Source organism: Aedes albopictus, chromosome 2 (genome assembly GCF_035046485.1).
Source record: "Aedes albopictus strain Foshan chromosome 2, AalbF5, whole genome shotgun sequence".
NCBI classification, from domain to species: Eukaryota; Metazoa; Arthropoda; class Insecta; order Diptera; family Culicidae; genus Aedes; species Aedes albopictus.
In genome coordinates this window covers 40257632-40270402 of record NC_085137.1, presented here as the reverse complement: position 1 = coordinate 40270402, position 12771 = coordinate 40257632, and the positions used below count along the sequence as shown (strand labels likewise).

Here is a 12771-nt window from a genome sequence, read left to right as displayed (position 1 = left end):
ATTGACAACTGAGATCACAAAATCAAAAAGGATTATTCACATAAAAGGACAACATAGAGAAGACACACATTACACATCGATTAGTAGTTACAGGGGAGACACCGAAACACGAAAACACCCAGCAGAAAGAATTCGTTAGAGACAGAACTTGCTTAGAAATCCAAGAAAATCACTCACGGGTCCATTTCCTGACTGTGCAGGGAATCGTCCGACTCCGGTACCAGCCCGATTCGGCCGTAGGCGTTGGTCGACGAGGGGGGTCGCAAATTTTTCGGCATTTTCCTCTCTGCTACACTTTTTGCGTAACTCGTCTTTCGAACTTGAGACTCAACTAGTTGTGAGTGCTTTTCTTTTTGAGGAGTAAAGTGGTGCTGTCAGCCTCTCGATTTGCGTTTATTGGTTTTCTTCCTGTCGTCTATGGTTGGATGAGGTGATATATGAGGTTGTGCGTGGTGGTGGTGTCAACAAACGTGTATTGCTTCACTTGACACAGTGAACATGATTTAGAACAAATGACAAGCACACAACTACGATTTCAAGACGCGGATGAACAACTGAATGTGTCTTTGTGAAATGATTCAACAACTATCACCACACTACTAAAACATAAACAATGAAATTCACTTGCATTTTTTGTTTCAATGAAAAACTTCAAAAACAATCACTAAAAGCACTTTAAATTTAGAATTTCATACGAGGCCACAATTTTTAATTTCTTCTTTCCGATTCTTTTTGGGATGGTGAGACCAGAAAAGGGCTGAATTTCGATGTAACTTTGATTTGAAGAATTTTGCTTCTTTCTCTGCTTTTTTTAGCACTGTTGCCACAGTTGTTCCAATGAGTCGATTCAGATGTTCCAATTGCGCTACCACTTTTTTCCGGACCTGATTCCCAAGTTTCGTTCAAATGGGTGTTATGGATGTGGCGACCGCAGCATGGGATGAATGGAATGATGATCCAGGTGACTCCAATTTTTGCGCGAGAAACTGGTGTTGCAATTTTCCGCCACACCAACTAGCAGAAACTCTACCGGATGAAAGTGCACTCTGTTGGAAAAGAAAATGATACTTGGGTAAATAACGGTTGCAGCACACGTCATTCGCTTCATCGTGGATCGTGTTGAATGTTTGTGTTGGCGTCTGGCGGACTATTGATTTTTAGTGAGATAATTAACATAAAGAGGTGTGAGTCGATCTAGGGTAAATGTTGACTCGATAAGTATACAGGACGAAGAGTGTGACACAACTGATAAAAAGAAATAGCAGAAACCATCACCATCGCGGTTGAAAATTTAGTTCATTTGAATCAAATTCATACTGGATTGTTAAATAAACAGTAAACCGTTTAAATAAAAACATTCTTTTATTTGTCTCAATCAAACCAACCAATATAATTACCAACAAATAAGCTGCTTGAAATAAATAATAAATATTTTAATATTTGAATGACCCCTAACATGGATAGCGAAGGCATCAACAACCATGCCTCTCCATGTGTTTCCGATTCCGAATCTCCTTGGAAATACATGGCTCATTATGAAATCGCCATAAGTTGTGTTTAGTTGGTCTATTTACCCTCAAAAGTGCATTTTGGGCCGGGTTCTTCTACATAAACTTCTCTTGAAAACTGCTCCCAGAAAGCCTTATGAAATCCCTCATAACTCACTGAAATGCGTTGAACCGACTTGAAACCAATCTCCTCTTTGTGATCCACGTATTTTTTTAAATACTTCTTCTTCTTCACTTCCTCCTTCTTCTTCTTCTAGGCGAAATCCTGGTAGGAATATCGGAAGGAATAAAAAAAAGATACTACACCGTCTTCAACCAGAAGTTGCACAGACTGAACAATCACTAACATGAGATAACGGACAACATACGAAACATTCAGTGGTCTAGTGGAGAATTTTCCGTCTAACGAAAAGTTTTCACCGACAGGAGTGAGAATCGAACCCACACTCCGATGCTTACAAAACAGTTAGACGACTGACCCCCCTTTACAGCACGTTCATGGCCCACCAATCAAGTAAGAAATCACTGTAGGAATCCCATGAAAGAATCCTGAAAGAATCCTTAGAAGAATCAGGAGAAATCCTAGAAGCAATCCCGAGAAGAATCCTCGAGGAACCATTAAAAGGATTTTGGAAGAAATCTCAGGGCAATCCGTGTAAGAATCCCTAAAACATTCTCTGCAGGAATTCCCAAAGGAAATTCGGGAAAAAGGAATTCTAGGAATCCTGGGAAGAATCCTTGAATTGTTCTCAAAAGAATCCATGATGGAAGGCCAGGAGAAATTCCTGAAAGGATCTTGAGAAAAAAAAAACATGGGAAAACTTCGGAAAGAAGCTTGGCAGAATCCCTGACAGATTCCCTAGAAGAATCTTGGACTAATCCTTGAAATAATTCCAAAAGAAGTCCCTTCAATATTCTAAAGTAATTCCTGAAATGAAATAATCGGTAGGGATCTCACAAATAATCCTGTTGGAACCCCTGAAGGAATCCAGGAAGAAATCCCTGAAAGCATCACGAGAGAATCGCCGGGAAGAATTCCAGTAGAAATCGCTGAAGAAATCCCGATAAAAAAAAACAGAATGACTTCAGAAGAAACCCTGGCTGAAATCCCTGATGGAATCCCGAGAGAAATTACTGGAAGTATCCCGTAAGAAACGCCGGGAGGAATCTTGAAAGGAACCTAAAGCAGAATCCCGGAAGGCTTCCCTGCAGAAATCGCTGATGGAATCCAGGCAGAATCCTTGTTGAGATCCCCAAGGTAATCCAGAGAGCAATCATGGAGTAATCCTGGAGTGATCCCTGAAAGAGTCTCGAGTAGAATCTCTTAGCGCATCACTGAAAGAATCCCTAAAAAAATCTCGGAAAATTATCTCAGGAGAAATCTAAGAACGAGTACCGAGAGGAATCCTTAAGAAATTCCTGGATGTCTTCAGTTAGGCATCGTACACAAATTACGTAACGCTATAGGGGGAGGGGGGGTCTATCTTAGCGTTACAAGCCATACAAAATATTTTTGGTTTCCATACAAAAAGCGTTACAATGGGGAGGGGGGGAGTCTGAAATCGCCAATTTTAGCGTTACGTTATTTGTGTACCATGCCTTATGTTGCTGGCTTTTCAGTAAAACAGTTCGAGAAAACTAAACAAAAATGACGGTTAACAGTTCAAACAAACACGATAACGGAAAAACAACTACTTCGAATCCTTGAAAAAGATCCAATATGGACCGAAACGTCGGAACAAGAAAACATATAGTTGTTTTGATTCTCCCAGAAGAATGAAAAGCCAGCAACATAACTAAAGACATCCAACAACTAGTTGATCACCCATGAGAAATTCCTGAAATAATCTCGGAAGTATTTCTGGAGAAACCATTAACCTTTCAGTACGCGCGCCATCAAGCAACAGAAACTGCACCGCGCTCGCGCTGTATTAGACAAGCGAGGTTTTCTTTGGTAGTGTTGTACTTTTTACAACCGCGCACGTGCTGAAGGGTTAACAAAATCTCGAGAGAAACCCTTGAAATAATCTCTTAAAGAATCTCTGCAGGGATCTTCAAAAGAAACCTTGGAAGAATGAATGAAGGAATCCCAGGAGGACTTAATAAAAGAATCCTGGGAGGAAACACTGAAGTAATCTCGGAAGGATTCCATGATGCTATCCCAGGAAAAATCACTGAAGAAAGTTCTGAAGGAATTCAAAAAATAAATGGTAAGAAGAATCCCAGTAAGAATCCTGGTAAGGATTCCCTGTAATAATTCCATAAACACAGGAGGAATCCATGAAGGAATCTCAAGTGGAATCCCTAAGTGCATTTATGAAAGAATCCCACAAAATATCGTAAATGAATCCTGAAAAAAATTTCGAAAGTATTCCTGGAGAAATCATTAAAACAACCTTGGAAGAAATCCTCGAAAGAATCCCTGAAGGATCCTCGGCAGGAATCTCTAGAGGAAATCTTGGAAGAATAAATGAAGAAATCCCGGAAGGATTCATCAAGGAATCCTGGGAAGAAACTCATGATGGAAGCCCAGGAGAAACTCCTGAAGAAATCCCTGGAAAAAAATCTACAAACTGCCGGATAAAATCCTACAGGAATCCTGACAGATATTCCTGATAGAATCCCCAGAAGAGTATTGTACTAATCCCTGAAGGAATTTCGAAAGGAGTTCCTTACAACATTCTGAAGGAATCACTGAATAAATCTTGAGAGGCATCTCTGAAAGAATCCTGTGGGAACCCCTGAAGGAATCGCAAAAATCTTGGAAGAATTCCCGAGAAAAACAGCGGGAAGAATCCCGGAAGCAACCTCGAGAGGAAACCAAGGCAGAGTTCTGGAAAAAATCCCTGAAAGATTCCAGGAGGAATCTCGACAGAAATCTCTAATGAAATCTGCGAAAGAATTCTGGAGTAAACAAGAATTTCAAGCGAAATCCCTGAGAGCGTCCCTGAGAGCGTCCCTGAAATAATCGTGCAAAAAATCTCAGAATGAATCGCAGATGAAATCTAAGAAGGAATCCAGTCTCAAGGGAAATCCTTGAAAGAATCTTTAAAAGAGTCTCGGCAGGATTTCCCAAAGAAAGCTTGATGAAGAAATCCTGAGAATGAAAGAATCCTGGGTGGAAATCCTGAAGTAATTCCGGAAAGAAACCATGATCGAAGGCCAGAAGAAGAATTCCCTGAAGGAATGCCGGGAAAACCAGGAAGACTTCTGAAAGATTCTAGAAGAATCTTCGAGTAATCCCCGAAAGAATCTCAAAAGGAGTACCTTTCAATATTTCTGAAAGAATGTTGAGAGGAATCTCTGAAAGAATCATTTGGAAATCACAGAGGGAATCTCAGGAGAATCCTGGTAGGAATCACTGAAGGAATCATTAAATGAACCCCTAGAGGAATCTCGAAGGGTTGCTGGTATAGATGCTTAAAGGAAATTCGGGAAAAATAAATGAAGGGATTAAGGAAGAAATTTTTGAAGGATTCCCTGAAAGAACCTTGGGAAACATGCTGGAAAAACTTGTTATTAGAAGGCACAAAATGTTTCTAATTGAAAAATTGAGAGAAAAAAATTGTAAAAAAAATCGCGTTCTGGTGGGATTCGAACCCACGACTCCGTATTCGCTAGACCAGTGCTTTAACCAACTAAGCCACAGAACAAGTATAAAAATAATTTGCTCTCACTTGTAGTTGGTGGGCAGAAACGGGAGTGTGTTGTGGATTGGCATCTAAGCCGAAAGAGAGATGAGTTTGTGAAATAGGAGTGTTCACGGTGAGGCTTCGGAGCCAGTTTAGCTTTCTATGCCGCAGAATCATTGCTTGTTCTGTGGCTTAGTTGGCCAAAGCGCCGGTCTAGCGAATACGGAGTCAAAATACAAAATAAATCTCAAGGGGTACACCTGAAAGAATGCCCAAAGGTATCCCGATAGAAATCAATGATGGACGGATCCATTAAAAATCGCTGGATCAATCTTGGGGGGAATCTCTAAAAGAAGCCTGGTAATGAGCAATCAATGAGGGTATCCTGGGATGAATTTCCGTAAGAATCTCAGAAATTATCTCTGAAGGAGAGAATTCCATGAGAAGTTCCCAATAAAAACACAGCGCAACATTTTTTTTGTCTGAAGAGCAAACTTATGTGTCTCTGATAGATTTATCGCTTAAAACTATCAAATTAGACTTTGGTAAAACGAAATATTTCGCAGGCGTCGGTAATGTACACGTTAAATGAATAATTTACTAAGGGTATGCGGTATACCGAAAAGTTTCGCCAAATACACCTCGAAACAAAATTCCGCGGAATACCACGGAATTCAACCAAGCGAAATGTATGATTTTGAATTTCGTTTCGTTTCGTCAAATTCTAAAAATTTCGCCTTCAAAAAATAGATTTTGACGAAATTAAACGGAATTCCGCGGAATGTCTAATAAAACTCGAAAACAAGTTCATTGTGTGAATGCCCTTTTTGAAATAGTTTAAATTTTTAGTGGAACTCTTGAAAGGGTTTTACCATTACATCTGTATGACCAGGGCTGGATATACGGGAGAGGGGGTGGCCGGGAGTGGTTATTCGGGCTCCAGGCCCCCACATTTTAGGCCCCCCCACAAAGACCTTTTTTGGTTATTACACATCAACTGTATGCTTCATATTGCTCAAATACTGTTTGAAAACAAAGAAATGTTTGTATGCTCATCACTAAGGGACATTCGCATCCACTCGGGCCTCGGGTAATCCTTGATCCGGGCCTTTGTATGACGAAACGCTATTCACGGTTAAGCTCTTATTTCTTTCGTTAATAAGAATTTCCGTAGAATTTTCCGGTCAAATTATACATGTACGATTCATAAAGCTACAGCCCTAGGCTAGTCCCGAATCAGATGAACTGAAGGTAGAAAACACTTTTTGAATTATTTTTGGGAGTCTTTTTTTGATCCCAGGTCCTCGGTAAGAAGGGCATGCACATCAACCATAACATCAGGTCCGCTTAACATGTAGAATCTTGAGTCCAGATTTATCTGGTAGAATTTTTGGCCTAATATCTAGAGATGATTGTATTTATATTTTTAGAATTTGTGGATTGCGGATTGCAGGTCGAGTTTACGGATGCTTCAATGATTACTACATATATTTCGTAAGCATTCTTTGTGAGTTTTACAGGGTATTTACTGATAAATTCAATCATCTATCATTTCTTTGAAGGTTGTAAATTTCAAGCTTTCTTTAGTTTGATTGGTAAACATCTAGTAGTTGATGTTTCCATCATATGCTTCATGTTTCTGATAAACAATCGATATTAGAGCATCTTACAGAGCTACTTATTTCGGCACTGCAGTCTTGGCGAGTTAAACGAAAGTTTTAGATATTTCCCAACGTTTCGACTCGTATTATAGTCTTCTTCAGGGGATAATTCTGACAATTATTCTTTTCGTTTGGGATTGCATAGAACTCTCGGTGTCTGAACTATTATACATTGAATACGTAGCGTTTATTCTAAGTTTCAACTAATAAAGCAATTGAACTACACATCTAGTGGAGGTAACGGTTGGTTTGAGGATTGTGTCTTATTTGTAGTTCGAGCATCTTATAGCATCATCACAATGATGCAACGCATTGGTGTGATCTTAAGTCATTGGAGTAATCTTATTTGGTTATAGGTGTTGAAATTTTCAATATGTGTTGCTAAAAAATAAAAACAAATATCTGAGATCATTTGGGCACTTTATTGGGTACTTATCTGAAATGTTTAGACATATCAAATTATATTTGAACACCCCTAGTCATTCATTCTGCATGCAAAAAGGAATTCAATTGATAGTATTGTGAGGAGGTGTTTCCTAATTAGATCACCGAATTTGTGAGTAGTTATCTTTTTCAAGTGTATGTTTGATCTAATAAATGTATTATTTTAACATTTAAGCTTACCGAACACAAATCCAATGTCGGGTTAGAAGTGAGAAACGGTAGAAAAGCGGCAGCCCCAGCAACAAATTTATAAATGGAACTGTAGAAAATGAAGTCTTGAAGATGAGACTTAACAGAAACACCGCCACGCCACTGCTAGAAAAAAAAATCAAACACGCAGCATCCATTTCCTGATCAATTTGATATAACTGCAAAATTCCGCGGAACTTTTTCGAAAATTTCGTTTCGTTTCGAAAAATACCGAGTGAATTCGGACTTCGTATCGATCTCACGAAACATTTTTGAATTTCGTTTCGTTTCGTACCGCATTTCATCTAAAATTTCACATATCGTTTCGTTTCGTTCCGCTTTGAAAAAATCCCATACTGCATACCCTTATAATTTACCTTGTAATTGCTTAAACAAATATTTTCATGCCTTTTGGCTTGCAGTCAAAAAGCCCAAAATCGAATATTTAACCCTATAAATAGAGGTATAGCCTAGGATATAGCACCAAACTGTGACGTGCTGGACCAAATCTGAGCCCAGATTCGAATTCAGCGGCCGAAAATCCATCGGAGACACATAAGTTTGCTCTTGGGACAGATCAATAGTTAATTTTTGTTTCGCTGAGTAACTTGTTAAGATATTACAAAATCAGAAAAATGTCAGACAAGATTTCTCGACTTTTCCTTAAAAAAATTAAAAAGTCTGCCTACAGCCAACATCGAACCTTCGACCTTAGGATTCGTAGACGACGACGCAGACTAATCAACTGTAGCTCTCTTTTGTTAAAATTAGGGGAATGAAAGCATAAGGTTTCTACAGATCATAAAGGGAAACTTGGCATTTCACTAACATTGAGCCAACTCTATGGGTGTATGTGTTCGTTTTCGTTGAACTAAGCACAGAGAACAGACATCCAAGTCCAGTTCCGAAACTGTGTAAGGAATTTAGCGGCCATTTGAAATCGGCAACACAAGTGGCAACATCGTGGCGCTGCAATCGGTTAATTTCCCATACTAATTTAATTCACCACTTGACATGTTTCAATTGAGTTCTCCAAATTTTATCTCACGAAACCTAATGCAAGCCTATCCATATAAGTGAGAACAAAAGATGTTTACAAAGTTCTTACAGATATATTAACACGGGAGATCTGAACACAAACCACTACCACACAGGAATTTGGATTGGTCAATTCACGTGACTGCGGCAATATGGTGTTTGGCGGCGTTAGTGTTTTCATCGTGTATTGGTTTGCAACCTTACTCAAGTGAAGATTCAAATCCTTATACAGCTTTCTGAATGAAAATTGTTCTAACCTGGATGTCTGTTCTTTGTGAACTAAGTTTGTTCTTACGGAGAAGTTTCCAGACATTTCGACTAGAACAAAAATAAAATTTTGAGTTATTCGTGTGATGACAAAAATCAACATCACACCGAAATATGGTTCCATCTCCTTCTTCTTCTTAATGGCTCGACGTTCTCACTGGAACATGGTATATCTCTCTTCAACTTATTGTTCTTTGAGCACTTCCACAGTTATTAATAAAAGGGCCAGCCATTGCATGAATGTGTACACTATGTGGCAAGTACAATGATATACTATACCCAGGGAGTCGAGAAAACTTTACCGATCGGAACGGAAATTTAACCCGCCGTCTCCAGATTGCCTTAACTACTAGGCTTACTGGAGACCCCTGTTCGGTTTCATACATGATTTAGATATTCTTTGGACAAAAAAGCTGTAAATTAGAATAGATAATAGAAGAGAAAATATAATGACGACCATTATTAGCGAAAATTGAACTAAATCAAGTTTACTATTATAACGACCGTAATATACTTACTAGCTTGCTTCATGACCATTATAAAACCTATAATCTACAATATCCTACACGGATGGTCAGTGTTTACATAGTTTCTGCTTTGCCATCAACTGATGTCGTTACTTATCGAACGGAACGCCATCTGTTGAGAGTTTAGGCAGAATAATGGCCAGTTTATAGCAATCACAAATTTACAAGAGAGGTATAATGTGGTCAGAATGAATGCCAGCGGGATTACAAATTCGAGAGTTTGATTTACTCTGGTTTATGCGGGTAGCTTAAAGTGTGCTTTAAGACCTTACATCAATGATTTTGTATAATAGTTGTAATAAAACTGTGAGTTTTACCAACTTATGTCGTAAACCTAATAAAAATCAAACAAAACCTATCAGCAAAGAAAAACGCCCAAATTCATCCTAACAGAAAACCAGCGATTTCGGTACTGATTGATTTTGTTCTTTTTGTTTTCATTCGTGCTCACTTCTAACAAAAATAAGAAACAAAAAAGGGCTTCAATACTTTGTTTTCAGTGAGATGAAAATGAGAGCACTATGCTTTATATGGTAACCGATTCCCTATTGCAGGTTTGAATTCAAGATTTTTGCAATACATAAAGTGCCAAGTGAGCTCTTGAGTATACCGTTCGCCGTACGTTGGTGTACTGAGCTCACTTTGGCATCACTTTTTATCAGTCGTGTCACATGTTTACTTTATTAAAACTAGTGCAATCAACACTACCACTAATACTACTGAAAGGTACTATTGGGAAACTTCCACATAGAAGTAACGAATACTAAAATATGGTTTTAGAACGGTTTCTGGTCATAGCTATTTCAAACCGTTTGAGACTATTTGGTAATTGATACGCAACATCGAATACTTTCCCCTGATATCCGCCGCTAAAATTCAACTTACTTTTCAACATGGTTCACTAACTCTTCTCAGGATATTCTTGTTATTCTTTTTCAAACACTTCCCACATCTATTCACGCCGTTTTTCAATCCAATTACGTCTTCTCTACCACTCAATTATATGCACCAGAAAAAAAATCACTTTCATATGCACCCAGACATCCCATTTGTCACCTTCACTGCGTCGTCACCTTCGTCATCGCCACACTTTGACGGCCTCTCTTCTACGACCACTTCGGCCACGAGACCACGTGTAATCCCCACAATAACCGATGACTCGGATTTATTTCCTTTGTTTTCCCCTTTGACGCCCTTCAGATTTTCAAGGCCACACCAACCACTGACCGTGAACACTACTGGCGAATGGGTACGCCCTTCTTTATGCCTAGTTCACTTACTAGACTGACCTGACCTCTTCACGAACACTCGTCACCTTAGCGATGATACCGTCGTAGGTAGAACATTCGTCACTGCATGCACCAAATCTACGACGATCCGACTCATCCAGAACCGCCGAAGGACTGCCCGTCTGGATCGGTGCCGAAATAGTCTAGAACTGCGCGAGCCAACCGCTGAACTCTTCACCGCCTCACCCGCGCAGATCACGGTTCGTCTGTCCGTCCCCGATGATCGAAGAGATGATCCAGTAGCTGAACTTTTGTCAGAGGAGAGCAGCGAGATAGATCCCGCCTCGATCGGCCGCCGAATTCAAAGCCAAATCAAAATCCATAAACTGTGTGGTGAGAGTGTTTGCTGCTCCTCTAGCTGTGCTTGGTGCAGCTGATGATGGGCCCACCTCGGTGTTCTGCTGACCGAGGGCTATTTCTGAACTCTCTGCAATATGAATCGAAAATGAGGGAAAAATTATTGTACGATTTATTACAAACAGACAGGGCGGCTGGTTTGTACGGTAATGATTTGTGTGGGTTACGCTGCCGTTTGTACGAGAGCAAGGGGATTGGACAAATTTCGAGGGCGGTAGGTCGGAGAGCCAAGTAGATGAAGAGAGTGTACAAAAAGAGGTAGGTTTTGTTATGGTTGAAAAAGGGTTCACTTGCGGAATGTACAAAACAACAAAATCAAAAATGTGTTACAGGACAAGATTACATGCCCTTGCAATGTGAGCTTCGTGTTAATAATGTGATCCATATTTCAGTATAAAAGGATAAAGATTGAAGGTTATTTTTTAATACATTCGAAAGTAAAATGCATCTTTCGATTACACAGGTGAATAGTTACTATCAAATAAAGCAACGCTGTTGATCAAACATATGTTCCAGAGAAAAAAGTCTGAAGTATGAAAATTCGAACCAACAACACCCTGAAATTGTTCAGTTCAGATAATACTCTCGCGATCTAGCTTGCGATTCTTTTGTAGTGAAAGTGTACTTTTATTGATAATACAGTCGGGTCTCCTAAAAGACGCTGCCATCCACTTTACGCCCACTGTAAGTTCTCAGCTGTCTTGCATCCGATCCAGTTGATTTTTTGCCTGTAGTAAGGCTGTGTTATAGCCGATGCTAGTCACATACCGAAAATGAACTAAATTGGATAAAAGACAACGCGGGGATTATGATGGGCGTAAAGTGGGTGGCAGCGTCTTATAGGAGACCCGATTGTACAAGTATACAAAAAATAGAAATGTGTAGACTTCTTTCTACGACCAACATTTTCTTGTCAATTCACGTGATTATTTTCCAAAGCATTGTTCCAAAAACTACAGTCGAACAAATTTTGTGCTGTGATTGTAAAGATCTTAATCTTGCCTACCGATCCTTACCGATCAGGCTAAGGCCTCTGCTGTACATAGTAGCCGCCTCCATTCCACTCGGTCCATGGCTGTGCGTCTCCAGTTCCGGGCTCTGCAAAGGGTCCGCAAATCGTTCTCCAATTGATCGACCCACCTAGCTCGCTGAGCACGTCTTCTTGTACTGGTCGGATGACTCTCGAGTACCATTTTAGTGGGTTGCTATCCGACATCCTGATGACGTGACCCGCCCACCGTTGCCTTCCGATTTTCGCGGTATGGACGATGGTTGGTTCTCTTAGCAGCTGATGCAGCTCGTGGTTCATTCGCCTTCTCCAAGTCCCGTCTTCCATCTGCACTCCGCCGTAGATGGTACGCAACACCTTCCGTTCGAAAACTCCAAGGGCGCGTTGGTCCTCTGCACGTAATGTCCATGTTTCGTGCCCATAGAGGACGACCGGTCTAATCAACGTTTTGTAGATGGTTAACTTCGTGTTACGGCGAACTTTATTCGATCGTAGAGTTCTGCGGAGTCCAAAGTAGGCACGATTTCCTGCCACAATGCGCCTCTGAATTTCTCTGCTGGTGTCGTTGTCGTCGGTCACCAGTGAGCCCAAGTACACGAATTCTTCAACCGCCTCGATTTCATCACCGTCGATATGAATTCGGGGTGGCGGGCGCGGTGATTCCTCCCTAGAGCCCTTTGCCATCATGTACTTTGTCTTCGACACATTAATGACTAATCCGATTCGCCTGGCTTCACTCTTTAGTCGGATGTACGTTTCCGCCATCGTCTCAAATTTACGAGCTATAATATCAATATCATCAGCAAAACTAAGCAGCTGAACGGACTTCGTGAAAATCGTTCCACTCGTG

The 12771-nt window shown here is 40.3% G+C and overlaps 1 protein-coding gene across 3 annotated transcripts in view; it reads right to left on the bottom strand.

Moving 5' to 3' along the window:
• The window catches only part of LOC109621844 (P protein), a 284696-nt gene extending 273922 nt beyond the window's left edge, over positions 1-10774 (bottom strand). Inside the window, exons 1-2 of one of the 3 annotated variants that reach the window (XM_029871101.2) lie at positions 10152-10774; positions 178-1046 (exon numbers count right to left, since the gene is read on the bottom strand). In XM_029871101.2, the coding sequence (XP_029726961.1) occupies positions 178-278 (101 nt within the window). In that variant the 5' untranslated portion in view covers positions 279-1046; positions 10152-10774. Of the gene's footprint in view, positions 1-177; positions 1047-10151 lie in introns of those variants that run through there. The other 2 variants (XM_029871100.2, XM_019695783.4) reach the window with 2 other exon arrangements.
• Between the last annotated feature and the right edge of the window lie 1997 nt (positions 10775-12771).